This window comes from Pavona decussata, unplaced genomic scaffold, assembly GCF_977016875.1.
Source record: "Pavona decussata unplaced genomic scaffold, jaPavDecu1.1 SCAFFOLD_223, whole genome shotgun sequence".
NCBI lineage: Eukaryota > Metazoa > Cnidaria > Anthozoa > Scleractinia > Agariciidae > Pavona > Pavona decussata.
In genome coordinates, this window is record NW_028145628.1 from 749,041 (window position 1) to 764,287 (window position 15,247).

Genomic DNA, 15,247 nt, shown 5'->3' on the forward strand with positions numbered 1-15,247 from the left:
TACAATGTTTTTTTTTTTTTTTTAAGCTTAATAACCCATGTGAGTGTGGGCAAGGATGGACAACGTCTGTTTTAGGGGTGTAAATAATTGATTTTGTTATTAATCTGGGTTTTCAGAACGAATTGCAGATAGTTGTGACCACCAAAGCATCATATAGGTCTGCCATGAAGAATTTAATAATAATGCTATCATACTGTGTTGAAAATCTAGGCCAATCAGACCAAACTTTCTTCACAGTCACCATTTAACAGTGTCATACTGATGGTAATCGGTATTTGTCGCCTTATTAAAATGACATATTTTAAGGCTAAATACACTTGATCCACGCCCAGATTGGTCTCTTTAAGGATGTTGATTCATATCTTCTAATGGCATCCCCTTTCCCACATGGAAAACTCACGAATAGCTTTGTACCTTAAGTAAGCCTCGAGAATGGCGCGCACGAACTAGTCTATTCATATTTGTATATTTTCTGTTAAGAAATATAATGAGTTAAATATAATGGGTCATCATTTCAAGTATATATATCAAAAAATACTTTTTTCACCTAAAAATAGCGCCAGGATGTCGACATGTCGTATGTGTGCGCTGATATTTTTTCTTTATTTCAGAAATCAACGAGTGTGATTCAAATCCCTGTCAAAGAAACTCTACCTGTACGGACCTTATTGCCGATTTCCTGTGCACTTGCCAACCTGGCTACACTGGCAAACAATGTCAGACCAATATTGATGACTGCCAGAACCAACCTTGTTTCAACGATGGCACTTGCCATGATCTGGTGAATAATTATACCTGCACTTGCGCACAGGGCTACCAAGGATTCAACTGTGAAAATGATGTTGATGAGTGTGTTACGTCACCGTGTCTCAATAATGCCTCGTGCAGCAACGTGTTTGGAGGGTATACCTGCCAGTGCAAACCAGGATACACTGGAAGGTTGTGCGATACAAATATTGATGAATGCCTGGTGTCTCCATGCCAGAACAACGGGTTTTGCGTTGATGGAATAAACAGTTATAAATGCTTCTGTCAAAACGGTTAGTTAATAATCTTCTTAGAAATACTTTCATGTGATGCACGAATAGCTTGCTTTACACACACGTCCATTATACGCCCAAAACAAGTAGTGTTGTCTATAGTCACAGACCACCCAAGTAATTAGAAGCCCGATCTGAGGCGGACATTTAAAAACGCCCCAGGTTCGATGAAGATGGGCGCCTCTAAAAAGGCGCCTAAGACTTAAGAGTTGGTTATTTCATAACAAAACACAATTTTCTCTATTATGAAGTTTTAAAACTTGATAGACAACAACAACAACAATTTATTTATAAATTCCGATTACATAAAAGGCTTGTCCCACAAACAGCCACAAAGCTAGTCGAGGCGGGACAAGACGAGCACGAGAAAAAAATGGAAAAAAAATTACAGTATATTATAGACATGCTGGAAAACAGAAAAACTTAACTTTACATGATATGGCAGACTTAGATAAGGCTATGCATCAAAATTAAAGTAAATTATATGTAATTTTTTGTTATCATTAGAGATGTAAAGTGAAAAGGAGAATCAGATTATACTGGCAAAGAGAAGAGCATGGATGGTCAGTTTTTCATTTGGTCAATTATCGTTTCCACTTCTGCGGTCTACGGTCTACAGATTAAGTTAGGAGTGAAAGATACAAACGGAATCTTAGAAGTAGAACATTATTACCGGAGCATTGAAATAGCTGGGTTTTGGCTAATGCGCTATAAATGAAGAATATTATGACTGCGTGTTGAAAAAAATGAGGGAAGATAACGTTAACAAATTAAGATACGTTTTTCGACCAGTAAAATATACAAAGCCCGTTCTAGACTGTAAATAACAGGAAGCTGTTTCTCTTTAACAGGTTTTACGGGAAATAACTGTGAGCTGAATGTCGATGACTGTGCATCCACCCCTTGTCAGAATGAAGCCAAATGTGTGGATGGAATTCTCAACTATCAATGCATCTGCCCTGTAGGTTTTAATGGGACAGATTGCGAGCATAATATAGATGATTGCGTAAATGCAGACTGCAGAAACAACGCTACATGTCTTGACCAGGTCAATGGATATTATTGCGTTTGCAAGGGAGGATTTTCTGGAAAATCGTGTAATGTGAACGTCAATGAATGTGCCTCCAACCCGTGTACAAATCTGGCCACTTGTGTGGATAGAGTAAATGGCTACCAATGTATTTGTAGAGACGGATTTGATGGCCTCCATTGTGAAAACAACATTGATGACTGTTCCTCCAGTCCTTGTTCAAACAATGGTTCCTGCCAGGATGCCATAAACAATTTCACTTGTGTGTGCCCGCCAGGATTCACGGGTAATACTTGCAGTTTGGACATCGACTATTGCTTCTCGATGCCATGTCTCAATAACGCATCCTGCTTTGACGGCCTCACCTCTTTCACCTGTCAGTGCCCAGATGGTTTCAGTGGAGATCAATGTCAGCACAATATTGACGACTGCCAAAATGGAATATGTTTTAATAATGGGACATGCATTGATAGTATTAATGAGTATACGTGTCTCTGTTTACCGGGATTCACTGGATTTAACTGTGAAATAAATATTAATGAGTGTGCACAGAATCCGTGCTTGAACGAAGGAACCTGTACTGATCTCATTAATGGCTTCCGGTGTACTTGTAAGACCGGTTTTACAGGACACAATTGCAGCATCAATATCGACGAATGCTCAAGCTCTCCGTGTCAAAACAATGCGTCGTGCATCGACAAAGTCAACGGTTACGCATGCGTCTGCGCTGATGGATTCAGCGGTCAATACTGTGAAGTGAACATTAATGACTGCCTGATAAACGCATGCGCTAACGGCTCCACGTGCAGGGACGGAATAAACAGTTATATGTGCGATTGTCCGCCTGGGTTTGTCGGAAAGCGCTGTGAAAATGAAGTGGATGAGTGCGACTCTTTCCCATGTTTATATGGCGGAACGTGTCACAATCAGGTCAGATGTGAAGTTTAAGTAGCCAGTTTGAAATATACGATTAAAAATGATAGCCCAGATGCACTTCCTGTGGCCCCATTCCATACGTTCGTCAGTCGTCCTTAGGGCACCTTGTTAAACTCGTGGACTAATTTGTTTTCTTTGCAAAAAACCGAGACAGTTTTAGCCTTATCTGAGAATGGGTGGTTCCCTCCGAGTCTCATTTTAGCCCTTAGGTGCATTGCTGCCATTGAGATTTGGCTATTGCGGTCGTAATGTTGATGCCCCTAGCCGTAACCCTCAAAAACAGGATACAAAAAGAGAGGCAGCCTTAGAATCAGAAGTACGTGTCAGTGGTGGTACGAGTACAGCTAAATTAGTTCTTGTTACGGTTTAGACGAACTGAGCGATAAACAATTTAGAAAGTACCCACAGAATATTTCAAACTAAACCCGTCATCCTCTCATGGTCAAAATACAAGGATGACTTAGTTCAATCATAACTAATTCAAATACAAGCTTTGTTCCTAGTTCCATATTCTAGTTCAGTGCTAGTCACATTTGATGGTACTTTTAAACTTACTTAACAAATATCACCTTTTATTTCTGTAGGTAAATGCATTCAATTGTTCCTGTCAGTTGGGATTTACTGGTCGGCGGTGTGAAATAAACATAAATGACTGCCAATCAAACCCATGCTCGAATAACGGCACATGCTCAGATCTGGTAGCAAATTACACCTGTTCGTGTCCGGACGGTTTTACAGGCCTCCATTGTGAGAATCGCATTGATTACTGCAAGGATGCAAACTGCACACAGAATGGCGTCTGTGGTAACCTATTCACAGGTTTCCATTGTATTTGTAACAGTGGCTTCTTCGGCAAATATTGCGACCTTGAAATCAATGAATGTTTAGCTGAACCGTGCTCCAACAATGCTACCTGCCATGATTCCATAAACAATTTTACCTGCTCCTGCACCGCAGGGTATACAGGGAGGTTCTGTGAGCTGAACATTGACGACTGCGTTAACAATTCGTGTCAGAATAATGCCTCTTGTATTGACCATACACTTGGATACTCCTGTCTGTGTGCAGATGGTTACAATGGTACATATTGCCAAACGGAGATGAACGAGTGTGAGTCAAACCCATGTAAAAACAATGGGACCTGCGAGGATCAGACGCCTGGGTACAAATGTAAATGCATCGAACAGTACACAGGAGAAAACTGCGAAAATATGACAGACATATGCCTATCATCTCCGTGCCAAAATGGAGGAACATGTTCATCTGACAACACAACAGGCACCTTCACCTGTTCATGTAAAGCAGGTTTCACCGGAGTAACCTGTGATGCGAACATTGATGATTGCGCATCAGACCCCTGTATGCCTAACTCTTATTGCAATGACTTGGTGAATGGCTATGAGTGCAAGTGTTATCCATCTCACACTGGAGATCGATGTGAAATATGTAAGTAGCATTTATCTTTCCCCTCGTACACAAGATCCACAACCAATGGGACATAAACCCTTGACATAGAGACGCCTTCCCGATGGACGCTTATACTGGCCAACACGTGTCGTCAATCCCCAAACAACTGGCATGCATGCCTTTACACGACTCACAAACTTTCAATTATCCTTAAATCCGAGTTTGACGACAAGTTTTCCTATCTCCTTTTCTACACATATTTTGCAAACGTTCACACATCGAATCCCAGTTGGCCAACCTGGGAATGTTGTTGAGATACGAGTGGTTGTGATACGAGAAAACAATATAGAGCTAACGTATAAAGTCTTTGCAAACCTTGAAAACAAGTGACAAAACAAGTTTTGAAATTGCGCACGTTATATCTCTGACCCGCCGTCCCGTTTTGCGAGTGCAAAATGTTTTAAAATGTTTTTAGAATGATGGTTAAATTCAATTAATTCAGACCTTGGTTGTTGAAACTCCAGTTGGGCAAATTGTGTACTAGGAGTTAACAGAGGCTTTCTTTTCCCCCTGTTTAAATCACCTTTAATGCTCAAAAATTAAAGTTGAGCAAACCTGTTAGTAATGCTTACTTGCAAATTTCGATTACAGTTCTTGGCAGCAACTTTGATCTGATATTCAAGCGCCAGACGTCCAATGACATGGTTATTGTATCAGACGGCGACAGCATCCCTACCATGAGATCTTTCACCATTGCCTTATTTGTCAGAGCTGACTCGGCGCACCAATCAGGAACTCTTTTCAGTTACAGTGTACCTAATGAACCCAACGACACGATCATACTTTCCTTTACAGAGTCTCAAGTTCAACTGGCAATAAAAGGTGAAGTCGTGAGCGCTGATTTTAAACTAGCAGACAGTCTGTGGCATTACTTAGGTGTCGTATGGAATGGGGCCACAGGAAGTGCATCCATATACATCGACAGAACGGAAATGAAGAAGAAGAGGAGCATACTTCAAGGTATCACTATCTTTTTTTGTCCTGGTTTATGAATACGTAGACAGCAGGTAAAATGCTGACTACCACGTTAAGCAATACTTCATCTTGGCGTTTGCTCTAAAGAGCAACAAATGTTGCACGATGTTGAACCGTGTGTCACCAGCTTTTTGAGACTGGAAAACGGTTGGTTTGCGCCGTTCAACAATTGGCAACTTGTTGAATGGAATAGAATTCATCTCTATTTCTTTCAACTCCGTTCAAACACGTTGAACATGTTGAACGGCCTATTTCAACATTCAACAATGCATGACATGTCCACAGGAGCTGCAAGATTTGTTGCTCAACAAATATTGAACCATGTGTCACCAGCTTAAGAGCATCCAAATATTCATCTGTAGAGGTCTTGTGATTACGATGTAACTGTTTATTATGCATCACGATACAAAATGAAAAAACATAACGAGCAGTTCCATAAAGAAATACTAAAAATCATACTGTACTCTAAGAGTAACCACAACAAAAAGTAAAAAATAGAAAAGCAATTAAACTAAAATGTGCACTGCATAGTATACAGAATACCATGTAATGCAATGAAGTGCAATATGCATACACTTTATCAAGAATGCAACACGAAATTAGCCAATTTAGCCTTAAAAGTTGCTTTTAAATGCAAATTTGTTACGTTTTATCTCATCAACTAATTCACAAAGTATATATCTGCTGAAAAAAAAAATACCCATTAACTTAGTACGGTTGTGATCTTTAAGTGGATTCTAGCACTTGATACGCTTGTTTTAGTATTATCGTATCCAGGCACTTTTGAGGTTTTTGGCATGGGGACGAGGCTGACAGAGCTTCCCATGATCCCTTACGCCTCGCTAAAATCCCGTATGGAAAAAGAAGGAGCAATACAGGAAGATGTTCCATTAATGATTTGGTATTTTTTGACAGGTGACGCAGTTATGGGAGGAGGCTGGATTGTTCTTGGTCAACGATACCTCACAGAAGAGAAGACGTCTCTTCTATCAACAGCTTTTGTGGGCACCTTACATCAAGTAAGTCTGTGGGACGTACCGGCAACTGCTGACCACATGTGGAATGCGGCGCATAACTGTACTTGGCCGATTGCGGGAAGTGTGCGCGCATGGAGCAGTTTCCTCGCAGGAATCAAAGGCAACGTAGAGAAAAGATTTATGACACAATGCAAAGGTATTTGAAATTATATTAATAAATAAAACCGACAATATCGAACTGAATGTTTTAAGTTTTGATACCTATATGGTAAAGATCACCTGACCTGGGGAAACCATGCAATGTAACGGTTTTAACCCTTTAACCCCTAAGGCAAAACGACATTTTCTCCAGATCCAAGACTACAAACTCAATGTCCATGTATGATATACGATTTTAAAGCTACTCATCAGTGTATTTCATAACTGATATAATTATGAATGAGAAACGTTATGGCTTTGAGATAAATGGCCTTAAGACGTAAAAATTTAATAGTTCAAAAACGTCCCAATCCTTGTGTATATTAGGTATACCCCTAAACTATAGATTATTTTGCAGTTCTCAACATCTTCATTAATGTGAGAGCTGTCTTAAGACCCACAACTTCTAGGGGGAAAAAGTTGAAGAGTTATGGGGGTGGTCAACCATATCACATATGGGGGGAGGTTAAGATTTCATCCTTTTAATGAGTAGATCTTCACAAGACCATCTTGGTGACAAAAATTCATAGAAATCTGTCAAATATTAACAGAGTTATGGCATTATATGCCAATTGGCACTCTTAGGGATTAAAGGGTTAAAGATAATGTAACATTTTGCAAACTAAAGCAACTTATCGAGCGTGAACAATACATTGCAACACTTGTCGGTGTCTTGGGTCTCAACATTAGTTACATAGATTTTATGGTCAGTTTAATTTTCCCTTTTAATGACTTGTTTGAGAATAACATATCAAACGCGCAAGCTATTGTTTCATTATGATAGCCACCATCTCAGTTCACCATCCCAATACCCCCGTAGTTTGGTGGCTTCAGTATCCAACCGATGAGGAGAAGATCATGTGATCATGGGTTCGACTTCCACTCATCGCAGATTTATTTCATGGCATAATAAATGTATTTTACTTCGACTTTCCTAAAACCAGCAACAACAACAACAAAAACAAGGAAAATCTCCACTTTGCCCTCTTCTTGCAAAATCCCCCAGTACCCTGGTATCTAATTCGCTTTTAGTCAGCGTTGTAAATTATTTGTCGCTCTGCCTTGTTTCAGCTTTGGCTATGTGCACAACAAATTGCTCTCACTTTATCGACTGTGAGTCTCGTCATGGTTTTTATCACTGCAATTGCCAAGCCGGGTTCACAGGACCTCATTGTAACATCAACATTGACGAGTGCAGCGTAAGCCCTTGTGTCAATGGGATGTGTGTGGATGGGATAAACCGATACGCCTGTATCTGTAACGACGGTTACTGGGGAACTAATTGTGAAAAGAAGATCCACAATCCAAGGGGTAAGTTGTGTAATGTTGCTTCAATATAATTCTGGCAAAATCATGATGGCTGTGCCGAACACGCTGGTCTAAGTTCAGATTCTTCTGTGCTCTGTTGGGAAATAGCTGATCTTTCCATCACATTTTCTCTTCACATTTCTCGTACCCATATGCCTGTTCGAAATGAGTCGGGGCTTACTTTCTGCTGTTGTAGTTTTCTACACAAATTCGTACTTAGATAAGATGAGTCGACATAGTGAATGTATAGTTTCTACTACCGAAATGACGCCTCTAAAAGAACTATGATACGATATACGAAGAAATTTCTGTGAATGACTATATTATAGCTTACCATTACGATTCTGCACAGAAATGTGAATACTCAGTTCTCCACACAAACTAACGTTGAATCAATTTTTCTCATCTCTGTAGAATGTCCGCCACTGCCACAGCCTAAGAATGGAATAAAATCTTGCAAAAAACTTTCTGGTAAAACTCTTTGCACAATGGCATGTAACGAAGACCACTCGTTTAACTCGGAAGCAATAACTACGTATGGCTGCGGTCCTGACACTGATTGGAAATGGAATGGCATGGCATATTTCACCGTTCCTGTATGCTCAAGTATGTTAAACTTAGATAGGACTTGCACATCTGATCGTTTGGCGGGTCTATAGTAGTCCTTGGAAAGCCTCTGGCCGTGGGTCGATATGTTAGATTTTATTATTTTGGCGGAGGTCACTCCATTTCCTGATTTTCGTCTCTGCATCGTAATGAAATGGTATTTAGATATGTGTCAATCTTGTAGATGTGCATACATCACTTATGGACTAACCTCGCGCAGGGTGATCTTATTAGCCCCTCACCGGATTGATTTAATTAATTGATTCACTGCCCAATATAGATGGCAAAAGGTTTCGATTTCTGTGTAATATAATCACTCCACATGCCATGTTACGAATCGATCGACAGAACAGAAAATACCTCAAGTTGATCCTCAAGCTTTGCAACAACAATAACAACAACAACATGTTCATTATTAAAAAAAATAGAAGGCAACGTCAAAGATTAGATCAGTAGAGGAAGGTCTCTTAAACTCAAATTTCCCTTGACTAGTTTACTAGCCAAATAGAGTTTAAATAGCTATATGATCGACTGGTATGGATTTTAAAGAATCAAGCTGTCTCCAAGGGATCAGTTTTCAGTTTTCGTTTTCATTTTGCTCCTTTCCCTACAGGTAAGGCAAAGCCAAAGGAGATTGAACACAGCTTCTCGATTAAGTTCCCTGGTATCCACTGTCAAATGAGCCACGGTACTCTACATCACGCATTTGAGCAAGAAGTTACCAGGACGCTCTCAACTATCGCAGGATGCCTTAACTCTAACGCGTGCAAGCTGAAGGAAGTCACGGTTCCTGAATGTGGTTGGACCGCTAACCAAAAGACGAGAAGATCAATCGGCGATGTAATAAAAATCCTCTTTTCATTGTCAGTCAAAGCAATCGATTCGCATTCATGGACAGACGACATAGAAGAGAAAAGTGAAGCTATTCTGTTTCAGATGCAGTATGTTGTTTCCACGGGACAGTTCAGAATCACCTTACATGGGATGAACAGCACTGCTGATAGATCCTCGTTTCTGCATCTCTCGACTGAAATAACGTGCAATCCTGGGTTTGTAAAAAGCAGCGATCGAAAGGGATGTGGTGAGTAGCAGCCAAACGCAGCAGTGCTCATGGTATTCTTCCCTCTTCCTCTATAGCTCACACATGCATCTCTTCCCTCCTTCCCACGTTCGTGCGATAGACTGAATGTAGAATTGCGCGCTTTAAAACTAGGCGGAGAAAGCAGAACTTAGCAAGTGATTTTGGTATCCAAAAAGAAAATTGGGGGTAACCATGCATTTTTCAGAGATAATAAAGCTTCAATTTGGAAAAAAGCGCCATACATTGCTTTGTATTTTGTTGCTTTTTAGAATAATTGTTACTTAGCTATCTCTAAAAAATGCCTGGTTACCCCCAATTTTCCTTTTTGGATTTCAATAGCCGCTACTAAGATCTGTTTTTTCGCTATTAGTAGGCACCGTCCTTAAACGTGTTTGCTTTTCAACAGTTGTGTGCCCTGTTGGAACATTCAATAACATTTCAAGACTTATCAATGTACAAGAATCTTCTACTTGTACTCCGTGCTCTCGAGGCACGTATCAGGACGAGGAAGGACAACAAAGTTGTAAGCTATGCGCCAATGGAAAAACAACCCCGAGTCGAGGAGCTATTTTAAGCGAAGACTGTGGCGACGAAGAAAGCAGGAATACTAGTATGCCGACAGGTAACAGAATATGAAAACCGTTACATAATTATATTTAGTATAAATCTACTAGCGTTCTATCACGAATACTGCTCTCTTATTGGCTACGCTTTTCACTATCTATTCTGTTGTAGATAGTGAGTGGAGTGAGTAGCCAAACAGTGCGCGGTTGTCGACAAAATGGCGGCCGCTTCTTTGCATTTTCGAAGATTATGTGAAGAGGATTTTAAACAGCTAGTATTTGTATACTAAGAAATTAGATTATTCGCTCTCAATTTCTATCGCGTGATAGTCAATTCGGGCTTCGCCCTCATTAACTTTCACGCGATAGAAATTTCGAGCTCATACTCTAATTGTTAAATAAAGTACTTAGATTATCTAAAAGTGGAGTGAGGTAAAAAAAGACATTAAATGATTTCGGTCGGATTTCGGAACCGCGCAAGAAAAAGCATCTGGCTCCAAGAATACCATTGCCATTGTTATTTACACACTTCCATTATCAACGCACCGGCTTCGATTACCATTGCCATTACCATCTCCGTTATTATCATTGCTATTAACATTGTCAGTGTCCTTAAAATAACCATTGCGACTGTGATTGTCTTTGTCATTGCCATTGCCAATGTCATTTTTAACTCGTGAATGCGCGTAGCGCAATGAACGAGTTATAGCGATAGCTGGCTTTTGACTTGGTCGATCAGTCGGTCGGTCGGTTTTGTCGTTAACTTTCGGGCGTGCGCAGTGAGTGAGTTTCAAATTCAATTAGTGGGAAAAACACGCGAACATTTATTGTTCACGGCGCATCAGGAAATTCTTATTCAATATGTAGAGAATAATTTGACGATCATTTAGTGCAAGAATGGAGATTTTTCGTTCAATCTGAGCAAAGTTACAAGTTTTTTCAGTTTTTCAGAAAGTCCGGGGTCGTAAACTCAATTAGTGAAAAAAAAAACGTGAAAATTTTTTTTCACGACGCATCAGAATTCTCTCATTCATTCTGTAGAGAATAATTTGACAATCATTTTAGTGTAAGAATGGAGATTTTTCGTTGAATCTGAGCAAAGTTATAGGTTTTTTTCGTTTTTTTCTACAAAGTGCGGTTTCTTTTAAGAATTAAAAATAATTTAATTTAGAAATAATTTAATTAAAAATAATTTAATTTGTCAGTTTTCACGCGAAAGCGGAACGTGCCATGTCACGCATCATTGACGTCGTAAACAAAATTATGCAAATTTCTGGTGAAATGAACACTTTAAGATCTTGTCAGCTTTCATAGGAGGTCGACTAGCAATAGAGTTATTTCAGTAGAGTTATGACTTAGAGTTAGAGTTAACGACTGCCAAAATGCTGAATTCAAGATTTTGGACGTCCAAAATCCTGAATTCAAGATTTTGTACTGCCAAAATCCTGAATTCAAGATTTTGTACTGCCAAAATCCTGAATTCAAGATTTTGGACTGCCAAAATGCTGAATTCAAGATTTTGGACGTCCAAAATCCTGAATTCAAGATTTTGGACTGCCAAAATGCTGAATTCAAGATTTTGGACGTCCAAAATCCTGAATTCAAGATTTTGTACTGCCAAAATCCTGAATTCAAGATTTTGTACTGCCAAAATCCTGAATTCAAGATTTTGGACTGCCAAAATGCTGAATTCAAGATTTTGGACGGCCAAAATCTTGAATTTAAGATTTGGACGGCCAAAATCCTGAATTCGAGATTTTGGACGGCCAAAATGCTGAATTCAAGATTTTGTACTGCCAAAATGCTGAATTCAAGATTTTGGACTGCCAAAATGCTGAATTCAAGATTTTGGACGGCCAAAATCCTGAATTCAAAGATTTTGGCAGTACCAGGGTTTTGTACGTCCAAAATCTTGAATTCAGGATTTTGGCACTACAAAATCTTGAATTCAGGATTTTGTACATCCAAAATCTTGAATTCAGGATTTTGGCAGTACAAAATCTTGAATTCAGGATTTTGTACGTCCAAAATCTTGAATTCAGGATTTTGGCAGTACAAAATCTTGATTTCAGGATTTTGCAACTCTAACTCCACGGTATAACTCTATGAAGATAACTCTAATAGTAGCCGTCCCCCTTTCATAGAGGTTTCACAGGGAAAAAATGTTTCATTTTCGAAATTTACAACTGGAAATTTATGGGAAAGCAAAAGGACGCGGTCGATAAATAATTCTTATTTAGCAAGAGCTTGTCATAGTTTATTATTTTTACTTGAGGATTGCGTGGACTGAAATCCAAAGGAAAAATTTCACGCATTTATGTCGGGCATGAAATGTAATGCGATACTTTGTTGAACATATTTCACTTTGTGAGATCGGCTTGCCCTACAGTAATTTTGTAATTTTAATTCCCAAAAAAACTTCACTTGCCCATCGGGCAAGTGATGGTTAGAATCCACTAGCCCGATCGCGAAATCCAGTAGCCCCGGACTATCGGGGACACGAATTTGCATGACGTAGCTGCACATGGCGTGCTCCTATGAACTTTGAATAAAAAAAACACGTGATTTTTCTTAATCGGCGCATCAGAATAATCGGCTTATTCAATCTGTACAGAATAATTTGACAATCATTTTAATAGTACAAGAATGGTCATTTTTCGTTACATAATCGGGCAAAGATATAATTTCTTTTAGCTTTTGAGGAAGTTTCCGTAGCCGTCTAAATTTCAATTACTATGTGTCATCTGCATTCACGAGTTGGCTCACAGGAGCCTCTGATTTATTTTTACGATCGCATAAAAAATACGAGCGGAATTCGCTTTATTTTCCGTTGAGAAGGTACGCACGTTACATTTGACTTCGTTTTTCTTGTCTGCGGTACTCTTATACACAATAACTACTAGCAAATCAGCGCGCGGAAATTTTGGCAGTTATTGTTAACTTGTCGTTTGAGTTTGCGCATATTAGTTAATACATGTTTGATGTATATTTGCCAACAGGAGGCGAAGATAAACCACAGAAAAAGAATCACCTCGAAATCATCATACCATGCGTGCTGATCGCCGTTCTTTTCATCATCATAGGAATTGTACTCTACTACAGGTACGAAAACAGCTTGTCTTTCCCCTCGACATCGCTGATCTTTGCCGTGCCGGGCGAATCATAATAGGGACTTTAAGAAACTACAACGGCGACGGCAACGAGAAGGTCACAAAGCAATAGGATTTAATGAGCAAAACGAACCCTCTGCACTTGCATTTTGAATTTTGGTACATTTCTTCGCCGTACTTGGCCAAACAACAACGTGAAATGACCAAATTCAAGGCTTTGTGGAGAACGTGAGCACATGACGGTAAATTTTTCATTTTCTGCCTCAACTTGAGCGCCGTTCCCACTTGTTCTGTTACTGGATAGTTCGGCCATATTGTACAAGTTGAACAACTTTAGAATAATCGCGAAGCAGTACAATTAACTCAACTTATATTTTCAAGCTGACGTTTTCGCTGGCGTTGCCGTCGAGGCTTCTTAAAGTCCCTAACGATAATTAAGGACGGTGGCTTTTAATAAAGAAGTATTTTTGTGTGGTTTATGTCAATGCGGGGAAAGCAGATCTTTGCAAGGGCTATTGAAATATAAAAAGAAAATTGGGGGTTACCACGCATTTTCCACTCGTTTCCACTACACGCACACAACTGTATCATGGGCTATACTTCAATGTAGTTAGTAAGGGGGTGGGAGAGGGGAGGAGGAACTTTTCATACATCCCCCTTCATCCATTAAATGAAAAGCTAGCGCTACTCGTTTTAATCTTGAAAATTGTTGTGGGCTTTCGCCACCACGGCCATGCACGTTCAGTTATGTTTCATATCTTACGGAATAAATTCAATCCAAGAATGAAGATGAATGTCATGTTTAATTGTTTCTACTTTTTTAACAGGTTTTGCTATCGTCGGCCTGCGCATGCGCAAATCCCAGCCCCGGGTGAAAATACACGCACCTACAGCAACCAAGGATTCGAAGACATCCCACTGGACGCAGAATCAACGTCTGGAGCGGATGAGGGCGAGAATAATCAAGGCACGGAGCCTGAATATTGTGAAATTCCTGACATAATACCTAAGGAAAAAAACCCTGGAGACGGTTGGAATAACAAAAAATATCAGTCACTGGGCAATGGAGTAAAGAGAAAACCTCAAACATACGCCAGCCTTAATATTGGCTTTGCAGCTGACTCAAAGGTATAGAAAAATGTGATAAGAGTCACAATGAACGGCTTTTAAGGGGACAGCGCTCGAGAGAAGACCCCAGTGAACTACTGTAAAATACAAGTGGATTATGACAGTAACGATTACCAGTTTTTGAGATTCTTTAAACATGAACGTGGTGCTGAAGGGTTAGTTTGTCTTTTAGGTTATATCTTTGGCAGTTTTGTGTATAAAGAAAGAAAGTCTTAGAAAATTATACGAGGATTGAGAGTTAAATTGTGCAATATCTAGTTGTACGAGTGCAGAAAGAATATGTATTTATGTACTGCTTGCTATAGCACAACTAAGCGCTATCAATTCGTCACATTAGAAGATAGCTCAGTTCGAAAGCCGATTAGCGTTAATCCCCGATTAAAAGTTAACCGAGGTTTTCACTTCGCTCGTTAAAAAGGTTTTTAAAATCTAATTTTCAGCTAATGCTAAAGAAAATTCAACGTCAAAACTGAGTGACAAATATCTTTTTGAAAACCCGTTATTGCTCAGTAATTTAACTCGAATCAAAGTTCTCGTTAATCTAGGATTAGCTTAATCGGGCTTTGAACAACTGGGTCCAGGATGGTACCTCGTAATACAGAACTCAGAAGTTTTTGTGAGCAGTTCATGGCTATGCGGGAAAAGCAGTAAGGACTACTGGAATCCCAAGAGAAAATTTAAGGTGACCACGCAATTTTCAGAGATAATTAAGCAGTAATAATTAAAAAAAACAAACGCTTTGATTATAGACAATGATTAGTCTCAAATGCCAGCCGTCTCCTCCCTAACGGATGGCAGAGAGACGAAGCTTCGAAGGCAACTGTGAAA

At 39.6% G+C, this 15,247-nt stretch overlaps 1 protein-coding gene across 1 annotated transcript in view; it reads left to right on the plus strand.

The window, feature by feature from the left end:
- Positions 1-14,425, plus strand: part of LOC146459016 (uncharacterized) — a 45,752-nt gene extending 31,327 nt beyond the window's left edge. Inside the window, exons 25-35 of the mRNA XM_085089856.1 lie at positions 612-1,040; positions 1,892-3,000; positions 3,591-4,452; positions 5,065-5,433; positions 6,364-6,621; positions 7,695-7,934; positions 8,346-8,537; positions 9,151-9,618; positions 10,025-10,240; positions 13,181-13,283; positions 14,119-14,425. Of these exons, the coding sequence (XP_084945982.1) occupies positions 612-1,040; positions 1,892-3,000; positions 3,591-4,452; positions 5,065-5,433; positions 6,364-6,621; positions 7,695-7,934; positions 8,346-8,537; positions 9,151-9,618; positions 10,025-10,240; positions 13,181-13,283; positions 14,119-14,425 (4,553 nt within the window). The remainder of the gene's footprint in view (positions 1-611; positions 1,041-1,891; positions 3,001-3,590; positions 4,453-5,064; positions 5,434-6,363; positions 6,622-7,694; positions 7,935-8,345; positions 8,538-9,150; positions 9,619-10,024; positions 10,241-13,180; positions 13,284-14,118) is intronic.
- Positions 14,426-15,247: the final 822 nt, after the last annotated feature.